Source organism: Plasmodium falciparum (genome assembly GCF_000002765.6).
Source record: "Plasmodium falciparum 3D7 genome assembly, chromosome: 11".
Classification (NCBI taxonomy): Eukaryota; Apicomplexa; class Aconoidasida; order Haemosporida; family Plasmodiidae; genus Plasmodium; species Plasmodium falciparum.
The window spans coordinates 1,795,371-1,818,184 of record NC_037282.1 but is presented as its reverse complement, the minus strand read 5'-3'; the positions used below and the strand labels follow the sequence as shown (position 1 = coordinate 1,818,184).

Sequence of the window (22,814 nt, the reverse complement as noted above, 5' to 3'; positions counted from 1 at the left end):
GTATACATAATATATTATATATATTATTATATATATATATATATATATATATATATGTTATATAATATTATTTAATATACATATATTTTTTTATATATATATATAATTTTTTTTTTTTTTTTTTTTTTTTTTTAAAGGAATATTATATAATATTATTTTGCGATTTATAAATATATAATGATTTCTACATCTTTTTAAAATAAATTATTATTTAAAATTTTTTCTTTTAACAATTTAAAAGAAATGATGAATTTATTGTTGTGACCTTTTGAAGGTCATATTTATGTATATATTTATTTTTTTCCCTATATAATGATTTCTTTATTTTTTCTTTTTTTAATTTTTTTTATAGTACATAAAAAATAAAAAAAAATAAAAAAAAATAAAAATATATATATATATATATATATATATATATATATATTTATTTATATATACATTATATCATTTGTTATATTTTATTTTTTTTTTTTTTATATAATGATAAAGAACGAATTAGATTACTTAAAATATATCATCTGTGATATATTTGGATCGTGTTGTAGTGACATCGTCGAGATAATTCTTCTTTATGGTAATAAGCTCAGCATATATGAGTTAATAAATTTATCCTCTTACGAGTTCAATGTTGTAAGAAATGTTTTATTATGCTTACTTATTCACAATATTGTGGATGTAAATATAATTTATAGTAAATCTATTGAATGTAATCATTTGTCTCCAGAGGAAACTAGAGGCGTGATAAATGTATATGATAATAATAAAATGAATCAACATAGTAATAATGAAATGAATCAAAATAGTAATAATAAAATGAATCAACATTGTAATAATAAAATGAATCAACATTGTAATAATAAAATGAATCAACATTGTAATAATAAAATGAATCAACATAGTGATAACAAAAACAAGTACCTTTTTAAGGTTGGTATAAAAAAAAAAAATATAATTTCACACCATAAACATAATGAAGAATTAAAAACCATTCCAGATATAAAAAATGAAGAAATGCAATCATTCAATTTTTTGTGTAATAGTAAAAATTATGAGTATATGAAAAGATGTAAATGCGATTCATGCATTTGTAAAATTAGGAGAGTAGAATATTTTGTTATCATAAAAAATATATATGTCCTTGTAAGATACCCTTCCATACTTTATTATATACACCCTACCTCTATAATCAAAGATAAGAAAAGTATAACATCTTTAAATAATTTTTCTACCACTTCTTCTGATTTACAACTTGATATTAATACCTACAATTTTTTTAATACTGAAATGATTGATGAATTTGAAGATTTAACAAATTTATGTGATGACAAAAATGGCGACATAATCAAAAATAATAACAATAATAATAATAATCATAATCATAATAATCATAATAATAATAATCATATAAATAATCATAATGATGATTATTTACATAATAGGAACCAAATCCAAGATGATACGTTTTTTCGTAATTCCAATGGCCTTGTCGAAAAAAATGAAACTCTCAACTTTATTAAAAAAATTATTCTTATAAGAATTATAAAAAATGGTAGAATGACCATAAATAAATGTATAGAAAACTTAAACAATGATGACTATGCTGAAGTTTGTAAAAAAGATGTTCCTGAGGTAAATAAAAATTATTTGAGATTCTTATTTTTACAATTATTAAAAAAAAGATTCATAAAGAAATGTAAATATTTTAATGAGCATGAATGTGAAAATGATAAACGCCAAAAATACGATGTGATGAAGAATGAAGTAAGAAAAAATGATAATTACAAAAAAATGTATACAAATAATATGAAACATAATTCTAATGATATTGACCTTGTGCAAAATGATCCAATAGACGACACATCATTGTTATTATATAACCACACAAATGAAAACAACAATAATAATGATAAAAATAGTATTAACCTTAATAATATTGGTTGTAATGATAATGTAACCAACCCGGAGAAGTCAATACATTATAGCCCTTATAACGATATCTACCCAAATGATTATGCACATACAACGAAAAAGATATATAATAAAAATATAATAAATAACAAAAAAAAAAAAAAAGATACTAGAAAAGATGAAATTTGTGATAATACAGATATTTCAAAAAATAATTTGAAAAAAAGAAAAATCGATGATGATATCATAATAAAAGAACAAGAAAATTATATGCCCAATAATATTGATGAACAACAGAAAAAAAGAGAAGTTATAAAACAATTACATAATGAGGATATTCATATAAAAACGAATAAATCCATAAAAAATTATAACGAATATAATATAAATGGAATATATAAAAATAATCATAATGATAATTTATTAAAACTCATAGATAATAAATATACCTATTTCCAAGTTGATAATGATACGCTATCAATTATTTATCTTAAACAAGAATGTTTTAATTTTATTACTCATTTTTTTAATTTGAATGAAGTATCTAGATGTATATTTTATGTTTTATTAAATAATGTAAAATTTTATTATTCGCAAGAAGAAAATGATTATAAAGAGACATGTTTATTTTTATCATTTGAATATATAGAGAAATGTGTAATAAGCAAATTAAAAAGAAATAAAAATATATTTGTTGATAAACATGTGGTATTACAAAATTTAAATGCATTAATAAAATTACCTGATCAATTAATACAAATTAAATGTAATCAAGTTATAACATATGCTGCAGATTTTGTTAATATAAAAAATATTTATAAAAAAAAAATTATCTCAAATGTTCTAGAAAATATGACAGGTCTTGAAGCATTAAGAATATGGAAATATCTACTAACAAATTCGGAAGAAAAAATAAATGATGAACTTATAAGTGAAAATGTTCTAATACCTTTAAATGATGTCAGAAAAAAATTATATCATTTATTATATCATGGATATATTAAAGCACATGAATATAACAACTCAAATAATAATAAAACATATATAAAACATTCATTATCATTCTCTACTGATTTTTATTTTACTAGTAATAAAGTTAAAGAAAATTTATTTACTATAGCAAAAAATATTTATATTAGAAAATTTCTAGAAAATAATGAAATCAATACATTACACAACAAATCGAATATTTGTATTAACGAAACGCAAGATCATAATAAAAAAAAAAAAATTACATTAACCTCAAAGGAATATGCAGTGGATTATTTAGAAATGGCTTTAATAAACATGGACAAGCTTATATTCATATTCTCATCATAAATAAAAAAAAGTAAATAAATAAATATATATATATATATATATATATATATATAAATGTAAATGTAAATATAAATATAAATACATATTTATAAATACATATTTATAAATACATATTTATAAATACATATTCACGTGGTCTACTATTTTTATTTTTTTATTTTTTTATTTTTTTTATTATTTTTATTTTATTTTATTTTATCATTTTATTTTTTATTTTTTTTTTTTTTTTTTTTGTGTGTGTTTAATTTTGAAACAATTATAAAAACCTCTTGATAAAAAATTAAAATTTTATCCCCCTATCATTGTACATTAATACAAACTAAATGGTATCTATGCATACATATATATATATATATATATACACATTTATGTATATACCTAATTTATACCTTTTGATATATACATATTTCCCTGTTGAACATTCCTAATTTATTTTTGTTCTTACTTCTTTCGTCACCCTTATTAGTAAAAAAGAAAAACTTGTTTACAAGAACCATTCTAGAATTATTGTTGTACTTCCCTTGTGCTATATCATCAAAATGTGTATAATTTAAGGATATATTTTTTTTATAATATTTCTTTTGAATTTTTCTTAATTTATATTTCTTCTCTTTATTATATTCTAATATGAAATATCCATTTTTCCTTAACATAAAATATACACGATCAAAAAATAAAATTAAATGTTCATCACCATTATTTAAATGTATCCATTTAATAACAGAGAACGCTAGTATAATATCGTATGTGTTATTAACATTTTTAAATTTATTATTAAAAATATCGCTACATAAAAAATATATATTGAGAGGAAAATATCTGAAATTATTATTATTATTATTATTATTGTTATTATTATTGTTATTATTATTATTATTATTATTATTATTATTATTATTATTATTAGTGTTAAGAGCATTTATATGAGCTAACCCATTTTTGTTATATATATTATTCATTTTATTATCATAATTTTTAGAACCTTTTAATTTTTCATATAAGGAATAAATATTTTTAAACATGCTCATTTCTATTTTTGACATATCTTTATTACTCAAAAATAATTCTAACATATGACTCTGACTATTATATATAAATATAAATTCAATAAATAATCTTAATAAATTTATATTGTTATTTATTATATTATTATCTATATCTATACCATTTACTACATTACATTCAAAAATCAAACTTAGTATAAAACAAACAATACCACTATTACATCCAATATCTAAAATTACTTTTTCTTTAAAAATATCCTTATGAACTTTATTAATATGATTTAATCTGTGATCAAATATGTAATATATATTCTGATAATCATACTTATCATTATCACTTTTTTGTTCTTCATCACATAATTTATTATCCAAAAAATTATTACATATAAGTACCTCTTCAATAGCATCCTCTTCATTATTCTTTACATATATCACATTTTGTTTTTTTCTTTTTATATATCTTTCATAATAATAATTTTTGAAATTCCCATGTGCACATAATTTCTTTATTTTTTTTTTCTTTAGGTTTCTCATTATGTCTTGAATCCTTTACAAGCATAATGTATTATTCTTCTATTTTTAAAAAAAAAAAAATAAAAAAAATGAAAATATATATATATATATATATATGTACACACATATATACCTTTCATATCTTGTGCTATATCTTTAAAATTTCTAGGGGCGAGAATACGCTTTTACTTTATATTTATAATGCATATATTTCCTGAGGAGTACTATGAAAGACAAAAAAAAAAAGAAATAATATATAATATATAATAAATAATAAATAATATATAATATATAATAAAATTAAAGGGAAAACATTTTTATATAATTCAGAAATACAACAAAATATATTTATTAATATAAATAAAATAAAATAATATATATATATATATATATTTATTTATTTATATATTACTATTTTATCAACACATTAATTAAAGGAAATACATATACATAAATATATTTTATTATGTTATATTTTATTTCTTGTTCATTTTATATTTTCTTAAATACACAAGAATAATCTAATAAATTTTATCTTGTTCAAAGAAAATATAAATATATTATATATATATATATATATATATATATATATATATATATGTACTTATAATTCTTCAATTATATAATTAAGTACATATTTATTTATTTGTTTCTTTTTAATATTATTGTTATACTTATCGTGTTTGCCACATTACATATAAAAGATGTTATAATATAAATAATAAAAATAAAAGAACTATTCATTTATATTCATTCTGAAGAATTTTTTTTCTTTTTTCCAAATATTATATTATATATATATATATATATAATATACATATTTTACAAATATATTCCTTTTTATAAAATTATTGTAGCTTATTGTATCTTCATAAAATACATATATTTTATATACAAATATTATTAATCTCTTTATATTTATTTTATTTTATTTTATTTTTTTTTTATTTTATTTTTATTTTTATTTATTTTTTTTTTTTTTCTTTTGAATCACAAAATGTATGTTAAACATTTCTCAAAATTTCCTAATCGCACCTTTTTTTATAAACAAAAAAAAAGAAAATATATTTTCTTCACGTCGAACAAATACTTTGTACATAATCATACGAAGATTAATTCATGTTTATATCATAAAAATATTCATAAAAATTATTATCCATTTTATAAAATTATGTCACCAATAATTTATAAAAAAAAAATTACACATGTGAATAACATTCAATCTATAGATACCAAAGGGAAAAAAAAAATACTTGAAGGATACAAAGAAATAGACACGAAAGGAAAAAAAATAAACAAAATTAATATAATGGATAATATCCTTTCTATGAAAAATATGAACAGAATAAATAATACAAACACTATTATATATATTATTAATAAGAGATTATTTAATAATAATATAAAATATATATATTCAAATAAAAAAAAAAAAAAAAATGATCACTTGAATTATTTCAACAATAACATGAGACAAATCAGAAAAATATTGTTTTTACAAAAATATTCTAATATTTTACAAACGAAAAAATATATTATTAAAAGTATTATGAAACATAATAAAATAAAATATCATCATCATATATATGTTCTTCATAAATTGTCGAATCATAATTATACAACTAATTTATTCTTATCGTTAAATGATGGACATTATATAAAAAAAAAAAAAGAACAAATGAAAATACAACAAAGGGACCAAAATAAAATAGAAATAAAGAAAAATATAAATCCTCCATATGGCCAATACAACAATTCACATGATAATATATATAATAATAATAATAACAAATATGATCATCATCAGAATTATCATAAACCATCCGAAAAAATGATTGAAGAAAAAATACATGATAAAAACGAAATGAATATTAAAAGAAACGATCTCCTATTAGTAGCTTTATCAGGATGTATACCATTTATTTGTTTTGGATTTGTTGATAATTCCTTTATGATAATATCTGGTGATCTTTTCGATTCTTCTTTTTGTACCTACCTAGGATTTAGTACCATGGCAGCAGCGGGATTAGGAAATTTAACCAGCGATGTATTAGGTATATTCATAGGAGGATATATTGAGAAAATTATTGTATATATAGGTTTCCCAAAAATTAATTTAACAAATAAACAACTTAAAATGAATAGAACAAGAAGATATTATTACTCAGGTAGTGCTATAGGTATAGCTATAGGCTGCTTACTAGGCATGATACCTTTATTATTTATAGATAATAATAAATTAGAAGAAAGGAAAAATCAAGAAAAAAAAAAAAAAAAAAAAAAAAAAAATTTTTATTATAAATCAAATGATTATTATATAAAAATTGCAACATACATATCAAAACAATTACCAACATATATCCATTCAAAATATGCATTCTTATTTATACCAGATCATAATAATATGAACTTCAATTCAATATACAATCATAATATCTTTCAAACATCATTAAATGTAGGACTTATATCACATGTCTATCAAAATAAAAAAACAATCAACTATCAAAAAAATGACAAAAATATTAATACTAACGTAAGGAATACTTTTAAATATAAACATAATAATAATAATAATAATGACCTTCCAGATCATATCAACATTAATACATATGATAACACATATGTAGAAAAAATTGTTAATGATACGCATATTATTATCGACAAAAACAAAATTGATATCCAACAAATTTTGGCAGTCCCCGTTCTTTCCATAGACGTAATAAAAAAAATTATAAACAGGATTAATATATATATGTATATATATATATATATATATTTATTTATTTATTTATATATCGTTTCACTTTTCTTATAATTCAGGGAAATGTTGAAGCCGTCATTGCTGTTATAAACTCCGAAGACAATCTATCATTTAATCATAACGATGTCGTATTTTTAAATATGTTGTCTTCTCATCTTTCTTATGATTTAGAAAATGAAGAAGACTTATCCGATATGTTAAAGTAATTAGAATGATATACAATACATATATAATGATATAATATAATGTAATGTTTTTCTTTAACTATTTCTATATATTTATAAACGTTTGATATATATATATATATATATATATATATATGTATATATTTTTGCTATATTTTTATTTTTTTAATTTTTAGGTTATGTAAAAATATAGTATACAATTAACAAAAAAAATGAAATTCAATTAAAAAAATTAGATATTATTATAAAAAATAATATATATATATAAAGAAACATATATGTACTTATATATATATATATATATACATTATATATATTTTAATTTTTTTTTTTTTTTCTAAGCCATATTTGTTCTTATATATTCTACTTATTTGTTATCCTGAATTTTTTTTGTCTCGTTAAATAACCATCTAAAAATAAAATGAAATAAAAAAAAAAAAAAAAAATATATACACATTATATATATATATATATATATATATATATATATATATATCATTTTCCTATGGAAATATTTATTTTTGTAAGTACCCTTTAAGAGGAACACATTATCTGCTATATCTAAATTCGCCTTTTTGTGTGTAATTCTTATAATTGACAAATCTTTAAAAATTGAATTTTTTCTTATATTCTCGAAAATAATCCTTTCATTATCTTTATCGATAGCTGATGTCGATTCATCCAATAAAAGGATCTGCATAAATAGGAAAAAAAAAAAAAAAAAAAAAATATATAAACACATTATACATACATACATATATATATATATATATATATATATATATTTGCCTAATATTTTTTTTTTTTTTTTTTTTTTTTTTTTTTTTTTTTTTTTTTTTTTACCTTGGGATATCTTGTTAACGCCCTTGCTATACATATTTTTTGTTTTTGAGAAGATGTTAATAATTCAGTTTTATGAGATATAAGCGTTTCATATCTCTTTCTTAATCTACATATAAAGTCATGACTTGTCGAACATTTAGATATATTTACTAAATCTAACATATCAAAATCATTATTTATTATTCCATATGTTAAATTATCTTTTATACTTGCATTCAATAATTTAGAATCTTGTTCTACATAAGTAATTTTATTAAATATATCATGCCTTGTATAATTATTTATTAATTTATTGTATAAATATATCTTCCCTCTTGTACATTTATACATATTTAATATTAATTTTAATATGGTTGATTTCCCACCACCACTTTTCCCTATTATAACATTGTTCGTATTCTTATATATTTTCATATTTATATTTTTTAAAACATAATTATGAGGATTACTATCATATTTAAAATAAACATTATCAAAATGAAGAATCAAATTATCATTTCTCTTATTTATATTGCTATTAAAATGTAATATATTCTTCATATTATTATGTATTATATTATAATTAAGTAGTAAATTATTATTTTCTTTATTACAAGGTTGTATATTACCTATAGAATCTATTCTATCATTTGTTAATCCATTCGAAAAATTGCTTATCCTTTCTTCACTTTTTACAATATTCTTGTGTAATTTATTAGTTCCATTATTCATCACATCATTTATATTATGTTCCATATTTATTTCTTTATATATTTTTTCATTTTGCTCTATATTCATGTTATCATATACATATTCATTTATACTCGTAAATCTGCCGCTTATATGATAATTCTTTACCATTTTTATTAAATCGTTATACTGAGATACAATATCACATATGTCAATATAATAATCTAATATATCTATATATGAATAAATATTATTTATATAAAAAAAGAAAGAAGTAAATATATGTTTATCTATTTCTTTATTTTTTAATAAGACATTTCCCTTTAATAATATAAGGATATATGTCATCATTACAAAAAATTTATTTATAATCATATGTAGTAAATTAAATTGTTCTTTCTTTTTTTCTAAATTTAATATATTATTCAATGAACTGAAAAATTTATTACATTCATGTAATTCGGTACTATACAATTTTATTATGTTCATATTATTTAAAGCTTCCAAAGATATTTTCGTATTTTGTATTTTTTCCCTATTTATCTTCTTTAATCTTGACTTCTTTAATTTTGATGATATCATAGATAATAATGAAGAAATCATAAAACAATATAATATAACCAAAGACAATTTTTTATTTAAATAAAAAATATATGAAAAATTTAAAATAATCGAAAAAAAATTTCGTATAAGAGGATTTATATAATATGGTATAATATCTGAAAAATTATGTGCTTCTAAAGTTAACTTATTTATTATAATTGTATGATCCACCTTATCATAATATTCATAATCTTTATTTAAATATATTCGAAATAATAAACTCTTTACACTCTTCAAACAATATGAGCTTGTTATCATAAAAATATAATTTCTTAAACCACAAAAAAATATATTTAAAACACGTATCAATATACAATTACATAATAAATAACCAAACCTATCAAATTTCCTGTTACTTAATTCGCTGAATATTATATTATCATATCGAGGAATTATTATACTAATAATAGCACTATTAATCATAACAAATATGGTTAAGAAAAATATACTCTTTTTCCACAATATATTTTTACATATATAAAAAAAATTTAACATATTATCTTCTTCTATATAATTCTTTATTCTATCTAAGTAATATGTATATTTCTTTTTTATATTTGACAACACACCTATATTTCTTCTATATAAATATAACCACCTATTATAAGGATTCCGTTTCCCTTTTTTCCATATTCCTACGACATTCAACCTACTCTTTTTATAAAAAATATCGTATCCTTTTTTATTTTTTTTGTTCACCTCAAATATTTTATTACACACATGGCAACCTAAAAAACTGAGTACACTATTAAACCTCTTCAAAGGACTAATCAAATTTTTTAATTTTTTTCTTTTTTGAGTTTTATTATATATTTTGTACACATTTGCATAGTTCCTCAAATTTCTAATTTTTTTGTTTAATAAAAACGTACCATTCTCAATCGTTTTTTTTTTCCTTCTAATGTACATAACGCTAGAATTATATTTTATATGATCATTCCTGTTTAATATTTTTGATTTTATGCTTAAATTTAACAATAATAAAACTAACAAAAAATGCAATAACCCATAATTACGCATTTTACCCCTCTCCCCAGATTTTAAAGGATAGATACATATATATATAATATATATATATGTATATGTATATATATATATATATATATATATATATATATATATATTCAATATATATGTATATTCCTCTCCGAACTTTAAATTATATCTCTTAAAAGGATGAGGGCAAAAAATTTCCTCTTTACATATATATCACGCTATTCATTTTTATACATTAAATTATATTAAATAAAATGTGTAATTCTCTCTAAAAAATTAGATAATATTACATTATCCTTTCTTCTATATATATTTTAATTTAATAATATAATAATAATATTTTGTGTTCATAATTATTCTTTATTCAACTAGCCAAAAAAAAAAAAAAAAAAAAAAAAAAAAAAAAAAAAAATATATATATATATATATATATATATATATATATATACATTTATATACATTTATATTTATGTACCCCCCCTTCTTATAATTGTTTATATTTAAATAAAAACTTCTCTTTATTATTAATAGAACATAACATTATATACATATAAATCATGATTTTATATCTAAACAATTAGTTTAATCAAATTATGAACGTGTTCATATCTTCAGGATGTTTTTATTGAATTTATGTATATATTATAAAAGTACATAATATTCTTAGATAATTTTTTAAATAATATATATATATATATATATATATATATGTGTATAAGTTTAAATATAAAGTTGGGTATACAAATAAAAAAAATATATATACATACATATATATTATATATATATATATTTATTTATTTGTGCCCTTTTTATATACATATGAATTTATAGAAATATAACCGTAGAACATTTTTTTTTCATATCCCGAAAGCTAATCAAAATATATAATGTAATAAATATACATTATTAATTTATCATATCATAATTCTTTATGAAAAAATATTTAACCTTCAGAAAATAAGAATATGACTTTACATAAAAAAATATTCATTATTATATATCCTTCATTTGTATTAAAAAATAATATACATAATTTTTAAAAAACAAAACAAAAGGAATTATTTACACATTTTAATATTATAAGAACAAAGAAACACAATTTAAATGTGTAAAGGATAAAAATATACTTGTGAGTGAATTAAAAAGGCTTTAAATTCATGAAAAGGTAGATAAAATATTATTATCATAATAATAAAGGATAAAAAAAATAAAATAAAATAAAGAAATAACAACGATTTTTCAATATTAATATTTTATTTAATTCTATTTAATATATTTTTATATTTATTTCATTTTTCATACATATTTTTTTACTGAAATTACCATTTAATTTTATATATATAATAATAATTATGGGGAAAGAAAAAACTAATATAACAATATATTTCATATTTTCTTAAATAACATAACAAGTAAAATAATATTATATTTATATATATAAAAATATACATTTCTCCATAATTATTAAAAAAAAAACAAAAACAAAAAAAAAATTTTAATTGAAAAAAAAAGGAAAAAAACTGATTTTAATAAATATAGAAAAATGTATAGGAGGACAATATTATATACAATACAAATGACAACATGCTTATTATATAATAATAACAACGTTTATCTAATTTGTAATATATTATATATGTATATATAATATATATATATATATATATATATATTTTTATTTATTTATTTATTTATATATAAAGTTATTTATATTATATATATAATATTTAGAATAACATATATATAGAAAAAAATAAAATATATTATTATATTATATAATATATATATTATATATAATAGTATAGAAATTATTAAGATATTATATAAAAAAAATTATATATATTCTTTTATATATATAAATAAAAAAATTTCTCACAATGTTATTTTTTTTTATTATTCAGAATAAAAACCGTAAAATAATAAAATACAGTAATTATACAAAGAATAAAAAATTTATAATTTTTTTTAAATTTTAAATTAAACTGGGTGTATTTATTTATTTTTTTTTTTTTTATCTGTTTATCAAATATATATTATTTTTTATAATATATATTATTTTTTAATATATATTTTATTTCTTAATATGTATTATTTTTTAATATGTTTCTTTCTTTCTTTCTTTCTTTCTTTCTTTCTTTCTTTCTTTCTTTCTTTCTTTCTTTCTTTTTTTTTTTTTTTTTTTTTAATTTTATATCCTATATATAAAATTTTACCTAAAAAGTTTTATTCTAATATTTTGTATTTTTATATACAATTTTTAAAAGTATTCTCAGCGATTTTTAAGATATATATGATGTAATATATTATAATATATTTTATTAATTAGAAATAAATATGATTGTAAATAGAACTTATATATTTGAAATAAAAAAAAAAAATATATTATATATATATTATATATAATATACATATTATATATATATTATTTTATTTTTTCCTTGCTAATGTGTACATAAGTATTTTTGTTCTCTTTCTCTTTATTAATATATACATAAATATTATATAATAATACATATTCATATATATATATATATAAAATATATTTATATATAAAAAATTTAATAGACATTCAATATATAATTAATTGTATTTCTAGAACAAAAATATATTTTATATAAATAAACTTATTTTATTTTTTTATTTTTAAATATATTACTCTTTTTTTTTTTTTTTTTTTTTTCTCTTTATGTGAACATATATTGTTAAATATTCACCTGGCACGTATATAAAATAAATGTGGATCATTATTAATGGCCTATGCCTTTATAAAAAATATATATTCATAAATATTATAATTATATGTATATATATATATATATATATATATATTTACGTTTTAAAATAAAATATTTATGTATTTTTTTTTTTTTTTTTTTTCTTTTTTAAAAAAAAGCAGTAAAATTATTCATATAAAATATGTATATGTATATTTATATGTATATTTATATATATATGTATATTCATATTTATATTTTTATGTTTAGGTTTATATATATATTATATGTGTGAGATAAAAATATCTTTTCATTTTAAACAATTTTTTGTTTTTATATTTATTATATGTATTGTTTGTAATTGTTTTTTTATTTATTATCCTATTTATCATAAAAAAAAAATTTTTTAACGATGAGCACAGAATAGGCACAAATATAAAAATAAAAATAAAAATGAAAATGAAAATAAAAATGAAAATGAAAATAAAAATGAAAATAAAAATGAAAATAAAAATAAAAATCTGAAGATCAATTGTATATATATATATATATGTATATATTATTTATTTATTTATATTTACATATATGTGTTATAAATTATTTGAAAAGAAAATATTATTTTTCTTGGAAAAATTTATGAACATATATATGATTATAATATATGTTTGATATATATGTATATATATTTATATGTATTATTTTATTTTATTTTATATTATATTATTTTTTTATAATTTTTGTATATGATTTAATATAACAGTTCCATTTGCACAGATATAAACTAAATAAATAAATAAATATATAAATAAATAAATATATAAATATATAAATATTTATATATATTAATTTATTTATATAATGTTATCATTGTTTTTATGTGTATGTAAGTGCAGGGTGTATATGTTTTAAACATCCTTTGTGTATAAACAAATATATATTTAAAATATATTCGTCATATGTTTATCATATGTCCATCATATTTTCGTCGTATGTTCAATATATCTCCTACTTATAATTTATTATATATATATATATATATATATATAAATATTTACATATATTCATTTATTTTTATTTTTTATTTTATTTTTTTGTAATTATTTAATTTTTTGAAAAAGATGGAAACGTCAATGTACAATAACCTACGAAAATTAATTAACGTTATCGACGAGTTGAGAGATATTGGATTGCAGAAATATATAAATTTACCAAGAATATGTGTTGTGGGTACCCAAAGTAGTGGTAAGAGTAGTGTTCTTGAATCCATTGTAGGTATGGATTTTTTACCTAGAGGTGAAGGGATTGTAACAAGGAGACCGATTGAATTTCGTTTAATACATATAAAAGAAGATAGTGAAATTAAATATTGGGCAGTATTTGAAAATGAGAAGAATAAAAAGTATACAGATTTTAATGAAGTAAGGGAACAAATAAATAGATTAACAGATGAAATAGCTGGAAAAAATAAGGGGATAATTGATGAACCTATTGTATTAAATATATATTCAATTAAATGTCCAGATTTATCATTAATAGATTTACCTGGTATAACAAGAGTACCATTAAAAAACTCAGACCAAACAGATGATATAGAAAGATTAACAAGAGATATGGCCCTTAGATATGTTAAAGATCCAAGAACAATTATATTAGCTGTGTTACCAGCAAATGCTGATATGTCCACAAGCGATGCATTACAAATAGCTAGAAAAGTGGATCCTAAAGGTTTAAGAACTATTGGTGTTATTACAAAAATCGATTTAATGGATAAAGGAGCTGATGCAAGTAAAATGCTATTAAACGATGAAATAAATCTAAGATTAGGATATACAGGTGTTGTTAATAGATCAACTGCTGATATTAAAAAAGGGAAAACCATATCTCAAGCATTAAAAGATGAATTAGAATTTTTTCAAAAACATCCTGTTTATAAAAAATTACCACCAGCATTATATGGTACAAATTCATTAACAGATAAATTAACTAAAGTATTGTTAAGACATATAAAGAATTTTTTACCAGATATAAAAATAGAAATCAATGATAAAATTAGATATATTAATGATAAATTATATGAACTAGGAACTAATGTACCATTAGATGCCACTAAAAAAACACAACTCTTATGGTCCATGATTACAGATTATTGTGAAATCTTTAAAAATACACTCAAAGGGAAATATGATAAAAGAGTTCAAGTTTTTATAGAAAATAATGATATATTATGTGGTCTTAAAGTACGTACCATTTTTAATGAATTCTTAGATGAATATGTAGGAAAAAATGTTACTAGCGAATTAACAGATAACGATATAGATGATGCTATTTGTCTACATGAAGGAGATAGTTTACCTGGTTTCCCATCACCAGATACCTTTGAATTCTTAATATTACCACATTTAAAAAAAATTAATGCACCTGTTTTTAATTGTCTAGATAGAGTAAGTCAGACACTAGAAATTTTATCCCAAAAAATAGCCAACAGAGTATTAAATCGATTCCCAAAGTTATCTGAACAGGTACTAGAATTATCTCAAACCATATTAATCAGGGAAAAGGAAAATACACAAATAATTCTCGAAAATTATATTGATGCAGAAACAAATTATTTATTTACAAATGATGCTTCTTATCTAATTGAACATGGGAGTATTATAAATGCAGCAGACGATGAACACAACGAAAATCATAATAACACCACTAATATTAATAATAATAATAATAATAATAATAGTAGTAGTTATGACTATGGTATACAACATAGAAATCAAAATAAAAGACAACAATCTAATATATCTAACTCTAATCAAGATACCCTACTTTCTACTAGTAGTAAATATTATTCCAACATGATGAGTGATCAAGAATATAATATTACTGGAAAAGCAGCCAAATTTGTTACTTCAGCACAAAAATCCGTTATGAATATATGGAATACTAAAGAAAAAAAAAAAACCAGATATAATGCTCAATTTATACAAGAAATAAGACGTAGACTAGATTGTTATTTTAATATTGTTTTAAGAAATGTAAGAGATAGTGTACCCAAAATGATTGGATATTTCTTAATTAGAAAGTTACAAGAAAAAATGCAATTCGAACTCTATTCAGATCTAAATAGTGAACAAAAATTATATGATCTTCTTAATGAACCACCAAATGTAGTAAAAGAAAGAGAACATTTAAATAATCAATTAGAAATTTTGAAAAAAGCGAACCAAGTGCTCCTAAAAGATCCAAATATTACATCTATAAATCTAGATTTATTTGATGCAAACTATGAACAAGATCTCATGGATTACCAAAAAAGCTTGAAAAATACTAATCAATTTAATCAATCCTCTAAGCACAATCCAAATATGTCTCAAGGAAGCAGCGCAAACATGAGCATGTACCTGAACGACGGATCATCCTCAATGAGGTAATCAAAATATAATAATGCATATATATAAAAATATGTAAAATTATATGTGTATTTATGTGTATTTATATATGTATATATTTTTTTATTTACATATTGATTTCTTCCAATATTTTATTTTATTTTATTTTATTTTTTTATTTTTTTATATTTTTTTATATTTTATATTTTTTTCCTTTTAGTAAGCGCAATCCCATGATGCATAATCGAAATATGTCACCAAGCTCTATGAACACTAATATGATGAAGCAAACAAATATGTTAGGACAAAAAATGGGAAACAGTCCATCATCATATATGCAGCAGGGTCACATGAATGGTAAATGAATAAAGGAATACAACACAAATGTATACCAATATATGAATATATAAATGTAAATATATTTATTTGTTTATTTATTTATTTATATATTTATCTATAGTATGCTCATTTGTTTTGTTTTATTATTTATTTTATTTTTTGTAGATTCCAAGGGAAAACATTTATTTGAAAAAGAGCCAATGAAAAAAAAAGTAATAAAAAATGTATATAATATTTAATATATATATATATATATATATGTATATATTTTATTTTTAAATATATGATTTATTCTTCATATTTACCACAAATAAACAACCATATATAATTTTTTTTACATATGATTTATTTTTATTTTGTTTTGTCTTTTTTTTAGGTAAATTATAATCCCCTATTTGATTAAATAAAATATACCTATTTCATTCCGACATAAAAGTTTATATATATATATATATATACATATATATATTTTTTTTTTTATTTTTTAACTTTTTGTTTAATTAGTAATTGATATAATCTTATTAAATTATTTAAATATAAATAATTATATTTAATATGTTTAATTATCTTTATTTTTTTTTTTATATAATTTTTTTTTTTTTTTTTTTGGTTTAAGTATTTATCGATTTTCAATATATAAATACATATTATAAAATATTAAAAAACCATATCTTATATGTAAATTTTTATAAGTAATAAAAAAAATACATAATTAAAAAAATAAACAACAGTAATAATAAATTTATATAAAATAAAAATAAAATAAAATAAAATAAAATAAAATAAAATAAAACAAACTTGTTATTATTTTTATTATTATTAATCTTTTCCTTTATTTTGTTTTTTCTTTTTTCTACTACTTTTTATACAAAAAAATAAAATATATACTGAACAAATTATTTTTATGTTAAACTTTTAATATTCTTTTATTATATATATATATATTTTTATTTATTATTATTTATTTTTTTTTTTTTTTCCTTTATATAAAATAGATATTATTTAAGAAAAAATAAAGTAAAATAAAATAAATATCAATCAAAATATATATATATATTTATATAATAATTATATATTTTTTTTGAAATATTTATATTTTTTTTTTCTCTCGCAATTTATTTATAATGAAATAATAATAAATGTATATTTTTTTTTTTTTTTTATCATATATCGTATTTTTAATTGTTTGTATCAAACTCATAGCGTATAAATAATAAACATATATATGTCCTAAATACATTTTTTTTGTACTATAAAAAAAAAAAAAAAAAAAAGAATGCCTTGTGAAAAGTGTGAACAAAAGTTAAAGAAACTACCAACACCTGATGTAAATAATAGTAATATTAATCAATTGTTTATATATATATATATATATATATATATATATTTATTTATTTATTTATATATTTATATGTGTACATATGTTTCTTTTTTTAACACTCTTCAAAGACGCATATGAAATGTTTCAATCATTTAAAATATTCTCTTCATATATACACACACAAAAAAATAAAAAATAAAATAAAAGAATTATATATATATATATATATTTTTACATTTTATTATTCTTTCATATTCTTTAATTCCTTTCCTTTTAGGTATTAACAGATCATTCGGAAGCAACAAATTATTGATGTATAATAATAAGCAAAAGTAATTTATATTAATATAATTATAAAAAGTATTTACTTCTTCGTTTTCATTCCAAATAATACATCTTATAGTTACATTAAGGAAAAAATAAAAAAAACAATAAAAAGTTATTATCTTATTAGTATTACATTATACATAATTTTTTTTTTTTTTTTTTTTTTTTTGGTTCAGATTTAACAATAGAAAATGCAAACAATGCAATAGTCAATTACATGTCGATGGGAAATATTGTTCCATGTGGTATTAATAAAATAAAGAAAAAAAATTAAAAAATAAAAAAATTAAATTAAAACTTTAAAATGTATATAACATATATAACATATATAATATTTATTTTTCATTTTTTTTCATTTTTTTTCATTTTTTTTTTTTTTTTTTAATTTTTTTATTTTTTATTTTTTATTTTTTATTATTTTTTATTTTTTTTTTTTTTTCTTAGCGCATATAAATTAGGAAAATGCCACATTTGTGGTAAAACCATAACCGATAATTCCGCGCATAATATGTCCATTATATAATAAATAAAGAATAGAATATTTTTATAAATTATATTGTATAAAAATGTACATGCAATAAATTTAGTTCTTATAATAAATAACTATTCAACAGATGTTCTTTTTCTTTTTTTTTTTAAATATGTAAAATATTAAGCATACATATATTTATATATATATATATATATATATGTACATTTATATTTTTTTATCTTAAAAAAATTTACATTTAAAAATTATCATTTCATTTATTTTATTTTATTTTATCTTTTGTATAGAATCCTATATCACAAATGTGCACAGAAAAAAAAAATATTCATAACAATGATGTACATATATTTTTTTTTTCTTTTGCTTGTCCGAATTTTTTTTTTTAGGGGCATATTCTGTGCTATATTCTAAAGATAATATTTTTAAATAATATAAGAAATTACAATTAATAAAAAATGAATATGCATAAAAATGAAATATTGTTTTTACTATATAAATAACTTATTTTTATTATTATCTTTTTTTTTTTTTTTTTTTTTTTTTTACTATTTAGTCTGGTGGTACTTTATATATAATTTCTAAGGTGTCCATAAAAAAAAAAAAAAAATTACTAATTATTATATACTTATAAAAATACATCAAGTTGCATAAAAGGAAAAAAAAAAAAAAAATATATATATATATATATATATATATATATGTCATTATGTACTTGTGTATATAATTCTAACCATATGAAAATATATTGTGCTCATATATATATATATATTTTTCTATCAGGTCATATATTATGTGCACTATATAGCAGCGTAATAACAACTCTATATATTTTTTTTATATGTATATATGTAAATATATATATATAGCATAAATTATGAAAAAAAAAAAAAATAAACAAATAAGGAAAATTAATAAAATATAATAGAATAGATTGTCATATGGAAACATAAGATTATTTTTTAAAGTTGCACCAGCATATATACACAATATATGTATATATATATATATATATATATATATATATATATATACTTACAAACATACGCATATATATTATCCTTCATAAAAAAAAAAAAAAAAAAAAAAAATACGATTCTAAAAGTCTAGGAAAGATATAAGATATATATATATATATATATATATTTGGAGCGATTATTTTTGTGAAAATATAATAAAGATAAAATAATACAATCATACATACATACTTATACATATGCAACTTTATAAGTACATACATACATATATACACACATATATAATAATATATTTTACAAATTATTTATTTTAATATAAGGAAATAATATATAAGTGATTTTTTTGTTATGAACAAACTATATGTTATGTATATAATATAACTGATTAACACAAAAGTATATTATATAACATATATTTTTTATATTTATGTATATTGTTTTTTTAACCATTTTCCTATTATCATATCTTATATATATATATATATATATATATATATATACTTATTTATTCATTTATATATTTACATTTTTTTTTTTCTTTTCAATTAAAAATAAACATTTTTGTCAACTATTATAAATACATATATTACAAAAGAAATTTAAAAAAACAAAAATAATAAAAGAAAATGCATATATGTATCTTTCATATTTAACAACCTATACAAGAAAAAGAACAAAATTTATCAATATAATCTTCCATATTCATCTATACAACATAAGAATTTTCAAACAAGGAAAATATATTAACAATTATGTATATATATATATATTGCCATTTCGTATATGTCTCTATAACTTAACCTGTCTTATTTTTAATTCTTATTTATTCTTTTATTATATATATATTTTTTTTTTTATTCAATTTTTTTGTGTTAATTATATACCTTTTATTCTCCACACCCGTACACATTTTTTTTGCATATTTTCTTTCTCGAATAATATACACAACATTTTGCATTCTTTATTATTTTATATTATTATTTTATTATATTTTATTATATTTTATTATATTTTTGTTTTATTTTATTTTTATGAACATGAAGAATACAAAAATATGAACAGTTAATAAATATTGGGTTAAAAACACGAACAGTTAATAATTATCCAAGTACAGTTGTATATAACGTGACTTTTTTTTTATGAACAGTTAATAATTATCCAAGTACAGTTGTATATAACGTGACTTTTTTTTATGAACAGTACAGAAATATATATATACATATATGGTACAACATAATATATAGAGAGATATGCACACTGTATGAATGCACACATTCATAGAATTGCTATAGGGAGATATATGAGTAAAACATCTATGTAAATATATATATATATATATATATATATATATATATATACTTATATTTTTTTATTTTTTGTTCTCACGCATACATTTGTAAAAAAGATATACTATAAATTAATTCTTTGGAACTGTCAAGAAGATATCAGACGCGAAAGTATAATATACATGTGATTATTAAAAAATAAATTAATTATATGATTAATTTGTAAAGACAGATCATTCATTCATATTTCATATAAATATATTTATGTATATATTATATAGATATATTTATATGAATGGATACAAGAATGAAGCTGTAAAATATTTTAAACTTATTATACAAAAATATATATATATATATATATATATATATATATATACAAATTTATGATAAATGAGGGGGGGAAATAAATCAAATAAATATAAAAATTAAAAAATAAGAAATGAACAAATTTTCATTATTCATAAATAACATAAAAAAATGAATTTTTAATATTTTTTTGTTATATATATATATATATATATGTATATTTTGTTATGTTCTGATATATAGATGTAGTACATAAAAATGACGAATTGTATTTCTGAGAAGAATCTTCTTTTTCATTGTTATTCTTAGATTTGTTTTGTTGTCATATATTTTTTTTGTTGTTGTTTATATATTTTTTTTGTTGTTGTTTATATATTTTTTTTTTTTGTTGTTTATATATTTTTTTTTTTTGTTGTTGTTCATATATTTTTTTTTTTTGTCTTTTTTTTTATTTTCGTATTTTATTTCCTATTCATTGTTCTTCAATTTTTAATTTGTTTTAATTATTTTTTTTCCTTGCTTTTATTTGTATCTTTCTTTTTATACTTGTATATTTTTTTTTTTTTTTTTTTTTTTTTTTTCTTTTCTTGGTTGACAATATGGGTAGATGCTTCAAAGAATATAACATGTGGTAGTAAAAATATATATATATATATAAATATATATATATAAATAAATAAATATATATATATATATATATATATATATAATATAACAGATTATATTATATTATAATCTTCGTAGTAGTGCCTGGTTTGATTTCATATGATCATATATATTTGTTTATTTTTGTATTGAAAAGAACCACATTTATATATATATATATATATATATATATATGTGTATGTATATATATATTCATTTCTAAG

At 17.9% G+C, this 22,814-nt stretch overlaps 6 protein-coding genes across 6 annotated transcripts; 4 read left to right on the top strand and 2 right to left on the bottom strand.

Moving 5' to 3' along the window:
* Positions 1–480: 480 nt before the first annotated feature.
* Positions 481–3,228, top strand: PF3D7_1145800 (conserved Plasmodium protein, unknown function; the record flags this gene model as incomplete). The annotated part of the gene is made up of 1 exon (XM_001348100.1): positions 481–3,228. The coding sequence occupies one exon, from the start codon at positions 481–483 to the stop codon at positions 3,226–3,228; it is 2,748 nt and encodes a 915-aa protein (XP_001348136.1).
* A 383-nt stretch (positions 3,229–3,611) lies between these two features.
* On the bottom strand, positions 3,612–4,766 carry PF3D7_1145700 (bicoid-interacting protein BIN3, putative; the record flags this gene model as incomplete). The annotated part of the gene is made up of 1 exon (XM_001348099.1): positions 3,612–4,766. One exon carries the CDS (start codon positions 4,764–4,766, stop codon positions 3,612–3,614), a length of 1,155 nt encoding a protein of 384 aa, XP_001348135.1.
* Positions 4,767–5,742: 976 nt separating this feature from the next.
* On the top strand, positions 5,743–7,895 carry PF3D7_1145600 (TMEM65 domain-containing protein, putative; the record flags this gene model as incomplete). The annotated part of the gene is made up of 3 exons (XM_024473331.1): positions 5,743–7,461; positions 7,566–7,708; positions 7,868–7,895. The coding sequence occupies 3 exons, from the start codon at positions 5,743–5,745 to the stop codon at positions 7,893–7,895; spliced, it is 1,890 nt and encodes a 629-aa protein (XP_024329136.1).
* Positions 7,896–8,054: 159 nt separating this feature from the next.
* PF3D7_1145500 (ABC transporter B family member 3, putative) lies at positions 8,055–10,826 on the bottom strand (the record flags this gene model as incomplete). Its single annotated transcript, XM_001348097.2, has 3 exons — positions 8,055–8,101; positions 8,223–8,385; positions 8,535–10,826. 3 exons carry the CDS (start codon positions 10,824–10,826, stop codon positions 8,055–8,057), a joined length of 2,502 nt encoding a protein of 833 aa, XP_001348133.2.
* A 3,808-nt stretch (positions 10,827–14,634) lies between these two features.
* On the top strand, positions 14,635–17,641 carry PF3D7_1145400 (dynamin-like protein; the record flags this gene model as incomplete). The annotated part of the gene is made up of 4 exons (XM_001348096.1): positions 14,635–16,937; positions 17,120–17,256; positions 17,404–17,450; positions 17,615–17,641. 4 exons carry the CDS (start codon positions 14,635–14,637, stop codon positions 17,639–17,641), a joined length of 2,514 nt encoding a protein of 837 aa, XP_001348132.1.
* An 873-nt stretch (positions 17,642–18,514) lies between these two features.
* PF3D7_1145300 (cysteine-rich PDZ-binding protein, putative) lies at positions 18,515–19,409 on the top strand (the record flags this gene model as incomplete). The annotated part of the gene is made up of 4 exons (XM_002585397.1): positions 18,515–18,575; positions 18,837–18,891; positions 19,063–19,131; positions 19,331–19,409. The coding sequence occupies 4 exons, from the start codon at positions 18,515–18,517 to the stop codon at positions 19,407–19,409; spliced, it is 264 nt and encodes an 87-aa protein (XP_002585443.1).
* Between the last annotated feature and the right edge of the window lie 3,405 nt (positions 19,410–22,814).